Here is a 20,001-nt window from a genome sequence, read left to right on the forward strand (position 1 = left end):
AGCGACGAGGTCATAAATGTATAATACTGAGAAGTATGAATTTAATTGTGGGGAAGTCGTGGCGTAGTGGTTAGAGAGTTTGACTCCCAACCCTAGGGTTGTGGGTTTGAATCTCGGGTTGGCAAAACCATGACTGAGGTGTCCTTGAGCAAGGCACTGAACCCCCAACTGCTCCCCGGGTGCTGCAGCATAAATGACTGCCCACTGCTCCAGGTGTGTGTTCACAGTGTGTAGGTGTGTGCACTTTGGATGGGTTAAATGCAGAGCATGAATTCTGAGTATGGGTCACCATACTTGGCTGAGTGTCATGTCACTTCAATTAAAAAGTCTGATCTGCCCTAAAAAAACATTTAATATATGTATATACATAAGTATATTTAATCGCAGTTATTTATTGATTTCAGGTATGACTAATGATAGGTACAGACAAGAATCACCTGGAAATTTCACTTCTTCATAATGAAATGACAAGTTTTTGCACAAAAAGCTGATTTAAATGTCAGCATACCTCAGTGACAATGGTCTGACAAGTACATGGAATTGAAACAAAAACTAAAAAATGACACAAAATTACTATAAATTTAACTTAAATGTACAAATATAAACAATAAAGATTATTAAGAACTACAATAGTAGAATCTTTCAAATAAAATCTGTTTATGTTTAATATAAAAGTGAGCACTTGCTTCACTAAAAATAAATAAATAACATGGAAATTGCTGGTGTGTTTTCATAAATATTTGATTATCATAAACCTCTGTATAGATGTATAACTCAGTTTAATAAGATCAATGAAACAACAGAATAAAACTTAGATAAGACTCATTCCTGAGTCTAGAGAAGTCTTAATTATATAAGTGTGGCTTATAAGTGTATAGTGTGTGTGACAGTCTACATCTCCACACAAATCAAACAAACGGCTTCCATAACCAAAGCACTTCTTACTGGCTCCATGCTTAAAAAATAAAGGAAACCGTACAGGTGAATTAGCGTTGTTGCAAAGTAAACCTAAATAGAGATTATGGCACCCTCTTAAAATATAAAAACAAAGAACAGTAAAATATGAGAACAGTTTTGTGTACTATATACACACCTGTTTGTGTGGGGAAATAGCAAGCAGGTCATTATAAAGACTATTGTTGTTGTTGTTGATGTTATTATTTTAATTAGAATTATTAAGTGATATTAGTAAAGAAGTTTAGAAAGATAGACACCAATTTAACTACAAGTAATAGACAAATATAAACTATAATGAAACATTTGGAAATAATATTACAATATATTTTATAAAATAAAAAGTAAAGAAATGTTTGTTTCCTTGACAAATGTTTTTAATCTTCCTCTCTTATCACACTTTGATACTCTTATACAAACCTAACAATAACTTAAACTGCAAATAAAAGCATTCATTAGATTAATGTATACCTGCTGGCTGTATCATCAGCAATGTTAGCTTCCAGAGGCCTGACTGATGAAAATGACTTTATGTCTGTATGTTACTGTATGTTATGTTGTCAAACTGTGTGTGTGCCTTATGTAAGCCATTCTCAACTGAACAAGTTTGCATAGAGGGATCCTTTGAGAGAGGGCAGGAGGAGGCATGTCTGTCTACGTATTCATGTTTCTTTTTCTAAGTGGCTGGAAACCATGGAGACACAGGCGTGGAGGTAGTTACATAATATAGATTTTCAAAAGAGGAAATAGAACAAATTGCTAAATCATAACTCATTTTTTTCAATGTCTGCAATATCTTTGAATCTTTGTATCTAGGCCTATTTATTTACAAACACTATAGAACTCCAAAGCATTCACTCCAGCTCCAAAGTATAACACCTAAAATATTTATATAGACACAGTGTCAGCTCAGGTCAGTTCTGCATTAATGAATTGCACTGGGTTCTGGTTGTTGAGGGCAAGAACTGTGCAATCTTGATTAAACTTAATAATGGCGGGTGTCATACAGCCAATCACACTCACTGTATGTTCACAAAAGCAACGCGCTTATTTTATATAGGCTAACTCCAGGTACAACATAATACCTCTTTTAGAAACGGTTATTGAACTTGTACAGTGTCATCTTATAAGCACGTGAGGCCGCGCACCATTTGTCCCTCCCATCATGCTGTCGTCATCAGTGACGCAGCACAGTTAAGCGCGCGGACTTCGGTGTCGTCTGTACAGTTGTTTAACGGCGGTTCTTTGGATTCATAAATACTGATTTTCTAAGCAGAAATTATGTTCTTCGTCCTAAACAGACAAAGGAAATCGGTAAGACATTTAACTTAAGTTGTGTTTGAAAAGGAAAGTGGGTTTAAAGTTAGCCGAGCTTGTGAAGTGTTCCTGTTTGTGTTGTTTGAGGAGAAGCCATGCTTTATTGTCTGTTCGCTGTTTTATCTAAGTTAAACGTTTGTCTTACAGCTTGAGGTTAACGTTAGAGCAATATAATATTCAGTTTTATATCCAGACGACATATGGTTGTTTTGGCGAATGGCTTAAGAATCAGCTTCTAACGTTAACTGCATCTCTGAAACGGATCGCTTCCACAGATTAATAACACTTTAACCGCCCAGACCGTTTAAAACCATTAAATCTTCAATTATTGTTGAAGATGTAATTTGGTTCAAGATTAAGGATGAAAATGAAAGAAGGCAGATGTTACTGACTTAAAAAATTGTGGAACTGAAGGATTTTTTTTATTTTATGTTTTATATTTGCAGAACGACAGCCAGTCACCATTTAACTTAGCCTGTTAATTATTTGGAAAGTGAATATGTAACGTTGCGTAGGCCGTCGTTCTGCCTAAAATCTCATCTTCTTTCAGTTCCACATTGGCTTTATGGAAATTTTGGGTGAACAAATGACGCAGTGTTCGTTTCGTTTGAGCTAACGTTAACCATTTAACAATACCGCTGGCTCTTTGCACGTACTCCTAATTAATTAATCACATAAATATGTAATACCTCAGTAATTACACGATATATTTTTCACATGACCCGCTGGCCTACGACAGACCCAGTAACGCGATGTTTATAATGCAGACGTTTATATCTGTTATCAGTTTGGTTATGTTAGGTCACGCGTGTGTGTTTGTTTGTGTGTGTGTGTGTGTTTCAACGGGACTGGTTTGATCTAGACAGAACAGTTCCTCCTCGCGCTCCGGGTAACGTTAGCGTGTGCTGGCCATAGGGTGCTGGCTCGCGCCTTCAACAAACAATAAACCCGGAAACATAAAAACCACTGAGTGCATTAGGACTAGGGGTGTCCATGGTTAACCGGTTAACCGATTAACCGTTAAAAATTGCGTAACCGAGTGAAACATTTTGCTCGGTTAAGTGACGTCAATGGCGTGCATTGAATTTAGTTGTAAAACATTTTTGCACCACCAGAGACCGCCAGAGCGCTCCCAGACATTTGTAATGTCCACAAGAAGAAGTCATTTTTCTAATATGAAGCGGGCAAAAAAAAGTACAGCGTTGGAGCACTTTAAAATTGACAGTGACGGGGCAAAATGCAAGTATCGCAATACAGTGCTTAGATATACTTCAAGTACAACCTCGTTGTTGTAATCTCAACAGCCAACACCCGGGCATCATTAGGCCGGTCAGGAGCGAAAGCATCTCAGCTGCGTGGCGTGTCTGTTTTTAATTCGGCTCCCATGTTAACAGGTTAGAGCTTGCCGACTGCCTGCGTGAGACGCGCGGCTCAGGCGCGGCTCGACGCGTGCATGCTAGAAATAGAACCGACGCCTTGTTGGAAGCGTTTCCAGGCAAAATATAATAGGAAAATATGTTTGTCATTTTGTACAGAAATACATATTAATTCATGACATTTTAAATATTTGAAAGTCTATAGGTTGACATAAATTCAGATATAAATGTAATTAAAAAATTTTTTTTATCGATTTTCAAATATTGTACCTGTCAAACATAGTCATAAGCCCTATTCGGACGGGAGTAGTTTTACAGGGGGTCGTTAGAGAAATCTGCGTTTCACAGACGTACTTATTGACTTTAATCCCGTCCGAATCTGCCACGTCTGTGTTTTTCTCACACAACCTCTGTGATAATTCCAGAGCAAATTACCTACCGTTTTTCAGCAAACTCAGTGATCCTCTAAGAAAGCTAATCCCGTCTGAATGCGAATGTCTGTGATTGCCCGTGATATTTTATTTCACAACGCGGTTCCTTGTGTGTTTTGGCCAACGTGAATAACCGTAGATGCTCTTACCGCGCGGATGTTTGATAGATTTGCTTAGCGGCAAATAAATAATAATAATAAAAAATACAAATAATAAAATCAAAAGCAAGATCGCGTAAACAGTTAATACCGGCTATTGTAATATCAGCATCAGGTAAGATTACTCACGTTCATTTATGTACTCAGTTACATAAGAAAAAAAAAAAAAAAAGGAAAACAAGTTAAACTAAAAAGAACCACACATTAACAAGGTTTGCTATACTAGCCATTTAGTATTTATTGTGTAGTAATACTAATGGCAATCATTTTTAATGAATGCAATGCACGCATACAGAGCGCGTGATCTCTGTGACGCCCAGATGCACAAATCAGACCCTCCCACCTCTGTAATAAACACGGAGATGTTAGTCCCGTCCGAATTGGTACATGAAAATCACAGACGTCAGGTGGTAAGAATCGAAACTCAAACGTAGTTTAGAAAACTAGTCCCGTCCGAATAGTGCTATAGCCTTAGTGAGGCGGCCGCGGAGCCTGCTTGTTACCATCGCCTAAACACGGAAAGTTACATAACTATTACTAGAGCATGTTCCTTTATAAGATAGCCAAAGGTCGGTGTATATTTGCTTTATACATTTTAGGCTTATTCTCAAATTCAGATTGTGTTAGTGGGCGAGATTATTAGGCAGTTTTAATAGGACAATTTGACCAGAGAGATTAAATTTTGTCGGACATTTCTTTTTTTTTTTTCGGCCAATGTCCGGAAATTACCGGACAACGGAAACCCTGGCGCACACTATGGTTAACCGAGTATTAACCGCTAAGGGCCTCGGTTAACGGTTAATGAAAAACTTGAAAACGTGCAGCCCTAATTAGGACTGTATTTTCTTTTTACATTAAATGTAACGTTACTAGCTAAGATTTAGAACATCAATTTGTGTTTTCTAAATAATGTTGCAATTATTTTTCCTTACAGTTAAACAGTTGTTAAAAGCAATAATATGAACTGGACCAAACATAATATAGATATGAACCAAAAAAACACAAGTTGGTGGTTACAATTTTGGTACAAAAAACCCAATCAGGCTTCCCACAGCCTTGAAAAATATTTGTTGGGATTTTCCACGCCTGGAAAAGACAAGGGAATTTCTGTAATCAATACAACACTTTCTGGTCAAATACAGTTGTAAAATATTTGTAGAATATATAGAAATCTAAACTTACTGGTAAACCTAAACAAATTAAAATGTGTGTGAATGCTAACTATGGCAAAATTGAACATAATAGTTTTTTTTGTGCTGGTGGTGTTGATGTTTTTGAAGAAGTTGCATTTATTTGATCAAAAATACAGTAAAAACAGTAATACTGTGAAACTATTACAATTTAAAGCATGTTTTCTATTTTTTGAATATGTTTTAAAATGGAATGTATACCTGTGAATTTTCAGCAGTCATTAATGGAATCTACAGTGTCACATGATCCATCAGAAATCATTGTAATATTTTGATTTGAAGCTCAAGAAACATTTCTTATTAGCTGTAGTTGAATTTATATGTTTGAATTAAGTATGTTTATCTTTCTCTTTCTCTTCTACAGGTCATCATGTGTAATCAAGCTTGTAGTACTTGTGTTCTTTAACCGGCTGAGTGACATTAGACACAATCTGTGACGGGAAGTTTGAGTTGCTGTAGCCACTGCTTCTAATCCAGAAACATCTGCGTGTCGTACCCTCTGTTGAAAGTTTCTTAGAGCAAGATTGTTCTTCTGTTATACCTGTTTGGTAAGTGTGTCTCCTCACCAAACCTGCATGGAATCTGTGACCACAGAATCTTGCAGAAATCTGTGGGGATTTCTGCAGAATTTCAGAGAGTTTTTCACATCCCCCACTCCTCACATGTTCATATTAAGCATTTAGCTAATTTTGCTTTAATACGTGTAGCATTTTCAGCTCAGTTTAACACATTTTATATACTATTTAAATCCATTTCACAGAGATCCCAACACAGTCATTGCATAACATATGGTATAAACACTACAGATTCCATGTGGGTCTAATCAGCATGTGCCTGGTTTGTGAATTAGGGCTGCACGATATTGGAAAAAGCTCACATTGCGGTATTTCGTTTTCTGCTATATATATTGCGATATTAAAATAAAATCACCCGATGACTCGAATAGCTCTATTTGAAAAAAAGAATCTAACAGTATCAGGTACAGAAATTGAATAATAAAATGTGAAATAACACTGGATAGTCTTCACTGTATTAACTAAACCTGTGTTAAAGCTACAAAAGTGATTTTTTTTTCTCTGTTTTGTTGTTTGATTAGCATTCATGAGACAGAGCATACCAGGAACAGTAAACTGCTGTGAACCAATATACTGTTACACATCCTTTTTTTTCTCAGTTGTTTACCTTCATCTAAGCCATAAGCAACTGTGTTTAAATGTGAAAATTTTCCACATAAGTGTCATGTCAGGCACAAATAGAAAAGTGAACGGAATTCGTTGTTCATGTGCATCTGCATCGCTCTGTGTGTGAGCACAGAAAACTGTGCTTGTGCATAACTGAGCTCTATTTTGTGACTTCTTGTGCTCGAATGGTTTAAAATCACTTGAATGTTTAAACTGACAGGACCAAAAAGACATACAATTACAAATGATGAACCTTCATTGTATGATGGTTAAATTTGGTACTTAATCCACGAATTGCCTGCGTTTCAATCCCTGGTACCTGGTCGATCTGGATTCAAGATCACAATACTAAACTTCTCACATCCTGTGATGTGAATATTGCGGATGCACACGTCTCGATATGGATGGTGAAATTATATATCGTGCAGTTCTATTGTGAATAAAAAGCAGTCTTTTACTGATATTGGATTTTGCTATGTTTGCCTCCTTGACTTTGATAGATCCATCAAAATGACTCCCAACGGATATTTAATATTTGAAGACGAGAGCTTCCTTGATTCTACTGTGGTCAAGATGAATGCTTTGCGTAAAAGTGGCCAGTTTTGTGATGTCAGACTACAGGTAAGACCCCCACACCCCACACACACGCCTTTGTTTCAGGAAAAATAAACATGGCCATATTTTTACAAATGTGCTGTACACTAATGGTCAAAAGTAGTCATTGTTTTTTTTTGTTTTTTTTCTTATGCTCACTTAGTTTGTATTTCTTGGATCAAAATACAGTGAAAACAGTAATATTTTGAAATTAATTGTTTTATTACCATTTTCTTTTTTAATATATTTTAAAATGTTATTTATTTCTGTGCAATTACTCCAGTTCTAAGAAACATGTTCTATTATCATCAGTGTGGAAAACAGTTGTGCTGCTTAAAGAATTAGATCACTTCAAATTTAAATTTCCTGATAATTTAATCACCTTCATGTCTTCCAAAATGTTTGTCTTTCTTTCCTCAGTCGAAAAAAATGAATGTTTTTGATGGGCTTTTATATTTTTCTGGAAAACGTACCACAGAAAAATTAATAGAAAGTTTAAAAGAACAGCATTTATTTGAATTAGAATTATTTGTAACATAAATATGTTTACTGGCTCTTTTGATCAATTGAATGCATCCTTGCTGAATAAAGTATTACATTCTTATACTTTTGAATATGCTTAAATACTTTATAATGGTTTTTCTGCAGGTCTGTGGACATGAGCTGATGGCCCATAAGGCTGTGCTGGCCTGCTGTAGTCCTTATCTATTTGAGATTTTCAACACTGACTCTGAGCCACCTGGTGGGGTTTCACTGGTAAAATTCGATGACCTCAACCCTGATGCTGTGGAGATCTTGCTTAACTATGCCTACACAGCCCAGTACGTATATTTATCTTTATTCCTAACTTCTTTTTTACATATAGACCCTTTGCAAAGACATGACGATGCCATGACGGATGGCAGAATCACTGGAAGCACAAGCTAAATAGTAGTAGACACGCGGGTAGTTTCAGTCCATTTAAAATAAATAACACTAAACTTGTTCTTTGTAACGTTAGCTGGCTGGGTTACAGGTACGCAATGCCACCCTCACGGCGGGGGAGGTACCTCATAATGGCAAAAGTAAGACACCAATCTAGGGTTTATTTTGTATTAACATCTATTCTTTACTTAAGTAAAGATTTATATAACACGTAGCCTATGTTTTTAGAGGACATGGTCATCGTGACTACCCAATTACCATTGTTCACTGGGTGTGCCAATGCAACTTTCTAATTCAGTGGATCTATAACTCTTTATACCAAGTAACGTTACCACCTCAGAAAATATTTGGCTATCCAAGTACAACCATAATGACCAATATTAAAATACTGTTGCGTAGTAAGCCTAAGTATTCAGCTACTGCTCTGCACAGTTAAAAAAACGAGGCAGTTTTATTCCATTTTATTACATCAACGAACACGAACTTGTACTTGTTTGGCTTGCCGTCTGTCCTACAGCATAGCTCTTCTGCCGTCCGTCATGGCGTTCAGAATTTGCGCGAGTAGAGTGTGACGTCACGTGCAAAGGGTCTATATTCTCAACAATTCACATTGATTATTTCAAGGACACACAGGTTTCATATATTCTCATAATCTCCTGTTAACAGACTGAAGGCAGATAAAGATCTGGTTAGAGATGTGTATTCGGCAGCAAAGAGGCTCAAATTGGAGAGGGTCAAACAAGTATGTACATGCATTTACATGGAGGTTCTCTCATGTATACACTACTGTACAGTGACCTGATCTCCTGAATCCTGTTTGCAGATCTGTGGAGACTACCTACTATCAAAAATGGACTCCCAGAGTGCCATTTCATACCGCAACTTTGCTAGTTGCATGGCTGATGGGCGGCTTCTGGGAAAGATTGATGCTTTTATACAGGACCATCTTCAGGAGATCTCAGAACAGGATGACTTCCTTAAACTTCCTCGACTGAAAGTATGTAAATATATATATATATATATATATATATATATATATATATATATATATATATATATTCTATAAAAATACATAAAATATAAACGTTTGTGTGAGTTAAATACATTTTATATATGTTATTTCCATTTAATTTGTAATGATACCATATGTAATTGTGTCTGTATAGCTGGAGGTTATGCTAGAGGACAACCTGAACTTGCCAGGTAATGGCAAACTGTACTCAAAAGTGATAAGCTGGGTGCAGCACAGCCTGTGGAAGAATGGAGATCCTCTGGAGAAACTGATGGAAGAGGTCAGTATTATGGCTTTTTCTGAACCCATTCCTTTCACTTTGCTCATGTCTCCTACACTGTTCAGTGGTTGACCCAGAGTTCCCCCCTTCCCCTGCCCCCAGAGTTTTTCCCCTTAACCTTGTAAATTTTGCAGTACGTGTTCCTCAAAATACTGAAAAAAAACTGGTATTCCAGGTGAGCCAAAGGTTAGGTCCGTTTTCCCCACTTTTCTTTCTATCCTTGTACTGTATTTAACTGAATTGTCTTTGTAACTCAACATTTTTTCTCACCAGCAGGGCATTTTGGGCTTTTGTTCATTTGATTCTAATAACTGCTCCTCCCTATTGATCTCCCCATCTCTCCTGTAGGTTTATTAATTCACATCAACAGCAGATTTGTCCAGCCCTGAAGAAGAATGCAAAATCCCAACCATCAATGATACTTAGTCAACATACCAAAAGCCGTGTGCTCCCATCTGTGCACACTCTTCCTGAGAGCCTTGCAACTTTTTTCCAATCCCACTGTGCTGCGATCATTTGTTTAGATAACTCTTTGACCCAAAGCGAAGTTACTTCCAATAGGAATGATCTCTTCCAGCAGTTTCCACAATCATAGTGACCGTAGAAATGTGAAAGGTCATGGCTTCCTCAAGGTCCAGGCAGCACACAGATTGTCTAGGACCTCCCTCATAGCAGCTGACTCCACTGCTTCAAGGAACAAGGCAGAACATTGCTTTGTTCTTGTTATGGAAACACCCACATGGGTCTTGTTGGTGTTTTGTTGTTGCAGGTGCAAACGCTGTACTACTCAGCAGATCACAAATTGCATGATGGGAGCCTGCTTGAGGGGCAGGCAGAGGTCTGCAGCTCTGAGGATGACCACATCCATTTTGTGCAGGTACACGACTGGTTTTCAGTCCTCCCTTTACAGTACACTGCATTCTCCTCTGTAGAATAGCATGGCTCCCATTTTAATAAGTTTCAAGTGGCTAGCTCTAAAAGGGAGTTCTGTGAACCACCACTTGTCTTAGCTGTCTGTGCACTGTGAAAGCCCCTTTAAACGGTGGCATTGGCACGGGAGGTAATGGGTGTAGCCTTTGGAAGACTGTATGCATGCAGTAGAGGTAGGCGATTGAAGTTTGGGCAGGTTTAGAGCTGCCTGGTTTGGTTTTGCAGAAGAAGCCTCCTCGAGAGAGAGACGAGATGGGCTCAGGTGCCTCTGTCAGCCTCTCTCCCTCCAACAGCCAGTTCAACAAGCACGAATGGAAGTATATTGCCTCAGAGAAGACCACCAGTAAGTCTATAGACCAGCTTTTATGTCTTTCTGAAACTCTTTTTTTTTCTTTTAAAGGGGTATGTTGTTTTATCTGAATATATTTTAATATGTAATTTATAATTACAATCAGTAATAATAATTCTTATTGGTGTTTACATTTATTATTATTATTTTATAATGTTTTCTTGAGGTTCACTTATAATGTTAGTGTGATTTTTTTTTACCTTTTTTTATAGCATAATTTAGGAGTAATAGGCTATTTTCTATCAAGTTTTTGAGTCTCTGCAGAATGGTCTGTTTTTATAGGTGGGGCGCATTCAAGACTTGCAAGTAATGCCCATTGCTATGATTGGATAAAGATTTGTTTATTAAAATAACAGATGGACTGCTGTGAAGTACTCTGAAAATAACATGGGTCATTTGGATTAAAAACCTATAAATACTCAGTTTATATCAAACATTCTGGAACAGACAATGCAGTAGTGGTAAAAATCAGTCTACACACTTTGTAGAAGAGCACGCATTGCGAGCACAGTACGGTTTCCATGCTTGCTTGACTCACGCCTGGTGCTGAAGTAAGCGTGTCTGAAACGTCTTGCGTTCTCAGTAGTTCTGAGACTAAATAATTTAACTTCTTGTCAAGAGAAAAAAGTGGGAGAAGCAGCAGTTGTGAGTGGGGTGGCTAACTCGAGCCCAGCACCTTCTTAATTGCATTAAATATTTTTAACGCTTTAAACTGAAAAAGTTAATTGCCTGCGTTAACGTGCTAATTTTGACACCACTATTTTATATATATATATATATATATATATATATATATATATATATATATATATATATATATATATGTCCATTACCACTGTGGTGGTTAACATGTCACGGCCCTACTTGGTTTCAATAAAATCTGTTTTTAAACTGAGGAGAAAGATTTGAGTCTCGAAACTTACAGGATGTTTTTATAGTTCATTGACCTGTTATATGACAAAAGATCAATGGAAATTAGATTTCTCAGTTCATCACCCCTTTAAAACAATTGCGCTGATTTATTTTTCTTTGGAAACTGGTATTTTTTTCTGGGTTCTTTGATTAATAAAATGGCATTTATTTAAAATATGTATATTTTTTAATGGATTAGACGTCTTCCATATCAGCTTCACAGCATATTAGAATGATTTATGACAGATCATGTGACACTTAAGACTGGAACAATGGCTGCTGAAAGTTCTGTTTTGCCATTACAGAAATAAATTACTGTTTAAAATATTCAGATAAAAAGCAGTTCAACTGAATATACTGTATTTTTGATCAAACAAATGCAGCATTGGTTAGCTGAAGATGCTTTTTTCTTTTTCCAAAAACATCATTAAAAAAAAATTACATTTTCCAAAATTTTTGACAATAGTGTATTCGTTTTAAAACTCAATTAGTCTTTTTATTTATTCTATATGTATGTACATATTTTTCATTTCTTTTTTTTTCTTTTTTTGAGTCGCATAAAGCAATTATTAAGCATGTATTAGTGTATTTATTAAATTAATTGGATGTCAGGGTGCTAAGCCTTTTTGCCTGCTCATTTCTAGACAACACATACCTGTGTCTGGCTGTTCTGAGAGGTGTGCTGTGTGTGATCTCCCTGCACGGTCACACCAGTCCTCATACTTCCCCATCTGCAACGCCATGTGCGCTAAAGAGCCGGAGCTTTGATGGCCAACCAGAAGATCTGCAGGAGAAGCTGTTGAAGCCTATGCATTACGCTCGCTCAGGCCTGGGAACTGCTGAAATTGATGGCAAGCTCATTGCTGCAGGTATGCATGCATGTGTGTAAAAGTGGTCCTAAAAAATAAACTAAAGAGCTAAGTTGAGTTATAAGGCTAAAAATACAATAACTTATGATTAGCTTCCAATTAAAGTATATTTCTCCGGTTCTTTCAGTCTATTTTAAGTATTTATATATTTTACATATTTAAATCTATTTTGCAGGGTTTTTTTTACCCATTACCAGAGCAGAACATGCATACATGCCATGTCGTCCTTGTAATATTGTTCATGCAAATTTTGCAAAACAAACATTCAGAGTGTTTATGTTGGTGGAGTTCGAGAAAAACAAATATAAAACGAAAGCACCGCATATGTATCATCACATAAGATGGGAAAGAGAATTGTCATGAATGGAAATCATAAATGAGGTTAGGTGTGCAGATCTGATGTGCATATTGTTATCTGTCCAGGTGGCTATAACAGAGAAGAGTGCTTGAGGACTGTGGAGTGTTATGACCCAAAGAAGGACTGCTGGACTTTCATTGCCCCCATGCGCACTCCACGAGCTCGCTTCCAGATGGCTGTCCTAATGGTAAAGAGAATACACAGTTTCCAATCCCGAAACAGCTGTGGTGCATCTGCCGTTAGACCTTAACGAATGTTTTTCTCTCAGGGTGAACTGTACGTGATGGGTGGCTCCAACGGTCACTCAGATGAGCTGAGCTGTGGAGAGATGTATAACCCTAAGGTTGATGAGTGGATTCAAGTCCCTGAGCTCCGCACTAACCGTTGCAATGCAGGTAGGCCTTACTTCCTGCTAAACAGTTTACTGAATATTTGTGATGGTTTTGAGTGAGCTTTTTCCATTCGGTCCTGAAGGCTGAAAATAAAAAGGGCATTAAAGGGGTGAATAATCTCTCCTCCTGTTTCGTCTCAGGTGTGTGTTCTTTGCAAAACAAGCTTTTTGTGGTGGGTGGATCTGATCCTTGTGGCCAAAAGGGCTTGAAGAATTGTGAATCCTTTGACCCAGTGACAAAACTGTGGACCAGCTGCGCACCCCTCAACATCAGTATGTCTATTCAATTTAATGTTCTGAAATGACTTAGAGTTTTGCAAAACCCTAAATGTGTGATTCACCTTGTATATTGTCTCTCTTCTGTGTTTAGGGAGGCACCAGGCAGCAGTGTGCGAGCTAAATGGATTTGTGTACGTGATAGGTGGTGCTGAGTCCTGGAACTGCTTAAACTCAGTAGAGCGCTACAACCCAGCAAACAACACATGGACCCTGGTGGCCCACATGAACCTGGCCCGTCGTGGAGCTGGTGTAGCTGTGTATGAAGGTAAAATGAGACTCATGTTTAAATTAATAGTTCGCCCCCCCCCCCCCCCCCCCCCAAAAATGCTGAAAATGTACTCAACCTTAGGCCATCCAAGATGAAGATGAGTTTAGAGAGAACTTTAATGTTACATTACTTGCTCACCAATGAAACCTCTGCATTGAATGGGTACAGTCAGATTGAAAGTCCAAACTGCTGATGAAAACATCACAATAATCCACAAGTAATACACACGACTTATCAGATTCTAGTTTTAGCTCATCAATGTCTCGTCTTAGAAAAAATGTTAGTTAATGAATATTTTTTGTCTTCGTTGATGAAATGAACACGAGAGCAGTCCACCTGCCTTTGTTCTCTCGCATTAAATTTCTCCGACATATTTGTTTCGAACATTTTGGAGCATTTTCGCTTGTAAACAGTGTTTGATCTGTGCACATTTCTCTCCCGATTGAGGCGAGACAACAGCTTCTTTGGAAGAAGCAAGATTATGGATAGGAGACTCATAAATTATCCAAAAAATGGTTAAAAACATTTTTAAAAAAACACACAGCTTGTGTCACTGGAGTCTTGTGGGTCATGTAATAACAAAATTTCTTCCAAATCTGTTCCAATGAAGAAAATCATCTACATCTTGGACGGCCTGAGGATAAGTCAATTTTCAGCTAATTATATTCCGCCTGTGTATTCTGGCAGGGTTATAAAGTCTCACTGTTAGGAAAATTACTGAAGCTTGTCAGATTCAGGGCTTGGCTTCATTTAAGTAATTTCCGATTGCTTCCAGGGAAGCTGTTTGTGGTCGGAGGATTTGACGGCTCTCACGCTCTGCGTTGTGTGGAGATCTATGACCCAGCCAAGAACGAGTGGAGGATGTTGGGAAGCATGACATCAGCACGGAGCAACGCAGGGCTGGCTGTGCTGAACGGTGTGCTCTGTGCAGTCGGGGGCTTTGATGGCAATGAGTTTCTCAACACCATGGAGGTGTATGACCCAGAGATCAATGAGTGGAACCCGTTTATAGAGGCATTAAGCAAGATCTGAAGGGTGTCGGGATCTCTCCTGTACTCAAACTGACACACATTGTAATGTGACTGTGTTTTAATGATGTGCTGAGGAGAGAGACTCTGATAGATGCTTATATTGGGTTGCCCAAAGCAACATAAAGCTTTTGCATATTGCATAATAACTACCGGTATGTAAATATTTTTTTCTTTCTTTCTTTCTCCTTTTTTATCTTTTGTTTTGCTATCAAAGCCATTACCTGGAGTGATATTTTAAGATGGTATGGCTAATGTCATAAAAACAGATTTATTGGATTGTTATAATGTGACCTGTGTCGAAGGTGCATGACACAGTGCTTAGTTCATCATGAATTATTTGACATTGATTTAGTGTCTTGCTTATTGAAGATGAGATCTATTTATGTATAGCTGGAAAGTCTTTGACCACAGAATACTGGGCTCATCTTAAATGGAGCCAAAATGCTTCAGTGGGATTGTATCTTATCTTTTTATAGAATTTTATAAAACTTATGTAAGTGTCTAACATGTACACCTGACAAGTGTACATTCCAGTTATGAATGAATTTGTTCCGCAGGCTTGTTTTTACCCAGATTCTTATCTTGTATGCTAAAAAGGCCAATGATGATAATGCCACTTTTAACACCAATTAATGTTTCATCTTATTAATTTTTGTATTTAAAACTGTTAGACCTGATTTCTTAATGATTAATGATTATTTTTGTTTTGTTTTTTGGTACAAAAAAGGTAGAAAGATTCATAAATATTTTCAACTTTGAGTGAATTGAGTGTCAACTTTCTTCCTAACATGTCACTGGCTAGATTTAGCTTTTCTTTTAATTGTTCTGTAGAGTAAATTATTAGTTTGATATTTTGTCTTTCCATTGAGGTTCTTGAACACATTTACTTTTACCTTTTAAATCCATTAAGTCCAAAGATTCGTATACTTGAGCAAATTACCATTTATTTCAGAACGGATACCTGTGCAGTTTAAAAATATATATTATTATCTGTAGAATTTCTATACTTATGCTTGTTGACCTGATCGTCACTCTTTTGTGTTAAACACAACCTACTAAATATAAATATACTTCATTTTAAAGAAAGATAACATGAAAAAATACATAACAATCTACTGACAAAAATACTGTTATAAACTAGGCTAGTGGATAATTAAGCAGCAAACTTATTCTAGAAATATCATGAATGCACAATTTAATAATATAAATACTAAAAAATTGGTGAAATAACGTTATTTAGTGGGGAACAAACGAGATTGAATAAGTGAAGTACTAAATCTGGTAAGGATGTAACACATTGCTCTCTGTATTGTAAAATACATTAATGAAAACAAGTAAATCTATTTATATATAAATATAAACTATAAAATTAATATATATTTATTTCCTGACTTAAAAATGTATTTTACATTACAAAGAGTAAAATTTTACCAGATTTTAGACTTATTCAATTTTATTTGTAAATAAAATATTTAACTATTTTATACAATTATTGTCCACCCATGATTTTTCTAGAATCTAGAGCATATTTTGCTGCTGAATTATCCACTAACCTAGTTTATAACAGTATTTTTGTCATAGATTATCATTATATATTTTTTTTTTTACATTAGTTTTTTTTTAATCTAAAATGAAGTTGTTTATATGTAGGAGATTGTGATTAACACAAAAGAGTGATGATCAAGTCAACAGAGAAGTATAGAAATTCTACATTGATTTAAAAAATAAAAACTGTGCTGGTATCGGATTGGATCTGTATCAGCAGATACTCATAATTTTAGTTATTGGATGGGATCTGAAAAAATGGTATCGTTCCATCCCTAGTTTCAGTTCAGATGAAACCTCTTTGCTCAAGCTGCATTTGCATCCCATGGGTGAAAAAAAAGTCCTTCTGTGACTCATTAGTAACTATGCAGACTGTCAAGAGAATGAATGTCAATATTCCAAAACTACAAGCAGAAACTGAAATCAGCTGTAAAAAGACTAATGAAGCAGAACATTGATCGCTGATTGAAGTGTTTTGGAAGCAGCTGCCACCGATCTGGACGAGTTTCCAAAGTCTAACATCATACATAATGTGCATCCCAGGACTCATTTAACTGCAGACAGCTCCATCAGGCCAAAGAAGATGCCTACAGGAATTGGGACAGATTCTTGTATAAACAGCCCAAAAATGCACTGATAAATGATCAGAGTGGCTAAGAGGAACTACTCCGAACTACTACTTGATCTTCTGAGACATACAGTAGACACACGGTGCATTAACATACAGACATCTGTTCCAACATCTCACTGAGAGAAAATGCGGGAAAACACCTCTCACATGTGCACTGGTTCCCCCTCATCCCCTTCCCTCCCCTCAGCCACCCTTCCCTTCACCCAGCTCACTCAGAATGGTCAATAGCAGAATATAATGTTCTACATAAATGCAAGTGTTATTTACAGTTTGAATTGTCTTAGGGCGACGGGTACAATGGTCTCAATTTTACAAGTAGACTAAAAGGTGATAAAGATCCTAAGAGAGATGTCTTGCTCACTGTGGGTGTGCCCTTTCCCAGTGTCTTTCATGCAAAATGCCTTTTGTCTCACAAGGTGATAACTCTACATGATCAATGCAAATTCCAATTGTTCCGGGCGGTCTCCATCTCGGGGGATGTTTGTTTTGGTCTGAGGTATTTATGAAATGTTGCAAGAGGATCAGGGCGATTCTGGAGCCAGAAAGCCCGTAATATGGTCTATGTCTCGTCACTCCATATTATGTATTAGGTATGCATCTTTTACTCTTAGATTCATCTTTCAGAATTTGATTCCTTCTACTTATTTGATATCTCTGAATTGGCTATGTAATTGGCATAATACTTACCTGACTGATAATAAATTGTTACATTTGATTTATTCTGCCTTGCTCTGAAATTATTTTCTCTAGTAGTTTAAGTGAAGGCGTGTGTTAGCGCAAATCTCCGTCCAGGGTTAGTACACACTAAATCAGGTGAGATTCTAGATTCCTGACTAACTGCTTGAGTTTAGTTGAATTGTTGTGCAGTTGCTGTGGGGTGCTAGACAAAACACTACTGGAGTATTAGCATGGTTTGGTCATATTTCTTAGTACTAGCCATAACCTCTGATTATTGCCTCACTATATTCAAGTTGTTATATAATTTGATTAATTATAGGGGGCTAGGTAAACACGATTGGAATATCATATTTCACAGTGCTAGCCATAACCTCTGATTATTGTTTGAGCTTTAACTAAGTTGTTACATAGGTGACTGTACAGTCAACATGGGACTGCATTATATCCCACAGCATCCGGACAGACCAGGGACTTATATGAGGATCTTGTTTGTGGACTTCAGCTCGGCCTTCAACACTATCATCCCAAACCTTCCCCTGTCCAAATTACTGGAGCTCTCTGAACCTTTGAACCATTGTCAAGAAGTCCCAGCTGAGGAAGATCAACCTACCACGAGAGCTGCTGAAACAGTTCTTCTCTGCAGTCGCTGAGTCCGTCCTCTGCACTTCTAGAACTGTCTGCTTCATAGATCTGATATACTGTTATTTCCTGTTTACGTTTCCTGTTTTTGTTCTATTTATTTTCCGTGTCTTGTCACTGTCGTATTATTTGTGCTGTGGAAGTTTCTGTCACCAAATCAAATTCCTTGTGTGTATAAACATACCTGGCAATAAAGATCTTTCTGATTGAGATTCTGATATCATACAATAGGCCTACATATATTCATATTCCAAAGAACTTCTATTCCAGTTATTTGTATTTAGAAAAAAATATTTACTACTTTGGAAATATATTCTTTGCTTAATGATTAAACTTCTTTTAGATATGCCCTTTTAAATAGAACACACAAAGTGATAAAACACTGTATAACTGTTAGTCATTAGCTTTTCAGTTTTCTTTTTTTATGACACGTGACTCACACAATACATACTTTAAATGTGAAAGCACACATGTCACATTAGGACAAAATTCATCACACCATGCTAGATTTAATTTGTGTCTGTATATCATAAGTCACATCTACACAGTGGCACAGATGCAAAGATAAACTCTCAGAATGCTGTAAAAGGAACTTTGTCTACGTGTGGTGCATGATCTGCTTGAGAATTGGCTTCAGGCTGTCACGTGATCCTCAGTGAATACAGCGTTCCTCTGATTAAGGAAGTCACAATACATTGTATCAACAACACACCAACAACTTTCCCAAATGATGGCATGGTGCCCAGGCACACAGATTTGGCTAAAGAGTTCCTATAACCCCCTAAACAAAGCAAAGAAGTGTTGGAGAGGATTCACAAATAGAGCACCAATCACCACACAGCACATTTTGTACTTTCGTCTCACTGGCTGAGGAGACTTAATTCAGAACAGACTGACACTTCTTTTGAACAACAAGAAGGTTTTGTGGCTTGATCATGAAGAACTTGCTTGCATGTCCTTAACAACATCTACATGTTAGAAATTAAACAGTCAGTCCAGGAACATGATGCATTTCTTGAAGACAGATGGCTGCAGAGGATCAAATAGTTTCGAGAATCTTGTTTACAACAGAGAATAGTTCATCTGTAGTGTTGCGTAGATGGACTGTGAAGAAGCATTTCCTGAAGTTTCCTTTTCTAGACGCTGAGAGAAAAATTAGATCGGCAGGATGACTTTAGAGGTCATAAATGCTATATTATTATGTTTTATAAATTCTACTCTCTATCTGTTTGTGTTCATGCACACATAATTGTATTGTGGTTTGGGCATGATTTTTATATCAAACTAATCATCCTTTCACCCCCATCCCTAGATCTAACCATCACAGAAAACCTCATAGACCATGTTTACATTGTCATTATACATTTGTGTCCTCAAAAACCATGTAGGATACCTGAGGATACACACACACACACACACACATACACAATAAATAATCTTTCCATTGATGTATTGTTTGATAGTATATGACAATATTTGGCCGAGATACAACTATTTGAAAATCTGGAATCTGAGGGTGAAAACAAATCAAAATATTGAGAAAATTGCCTTTAAAGATGTCTTTACCTAATATCCTAATGATTTTTGCCAAAAAAGGAAAATAGATAATTTTGACCCATACAATTTATCTTTGTTATTGCTACAAATATACCCATGCAACTTCTGACTGGTTTCATGTTTACTAATAAACAGCCAATACGTTAG

General features: G+C 37.0%; 1 protein-coding gene across 1 annotated transcript; it reads left to right on the plus strand.

Annotated features, from left to right (window-relative positions):
- The first annotated feature begins 2,113 nt into the window (after positions 1-2,113).
- LOC128027419 (influenza virus NS1A-binding protein homolog B) lies at positions 2,114-15,563 on the plus strand. Its single transcript, XM_052615038.1, has 15 exons — positions 2,114-2,268; positions 5,791-5,974; positions 7,108-7,228; positions 7,850-8,022; positions 8,792-8,867; positions 8,949-9,122; positions 9,292-9,417; positions 10,187-10,294; positions 10,573-10,690; positions 12,253-12,477; positions 12,901-13,022; positions 13,104-13,230; positions 13,368-13,499; positions 13,597-13,770; positions 14,549-15,563. Exons 3-15 carry the CDS (start codon positions 7,118-7,120, stop codon positions 14,803-14,805), a joined length of 1,923 nt encoding a protein of 640 aa, XP_052470998.1. The 5' UTR covers positions 2,114-2,268; positions 5,791-5,974; positions 7,108-7,117; the 3' UTR covers positions 14,806-15,563.
- The last annotated feature ends 4,438 nt before the right edge of the window (positions 15,564-20,001 follow it).

Source organism: Carassius gibelio, chromosome A2 (genome assembly GCF_023724105.1).
Source record: "Carassius gibelio isolate Cgi1373 ecotype wild population from Czech Republic chromosome A2, carGib1.2-hapl.c, whole genome shotgun sequence".
Taxonomy (NCBI): Eukaryota; Metazoa; Chordata; class Actinopteri; order Cypriniformes; family Cyprinidae; genus Carassius; species Carassius gibelio.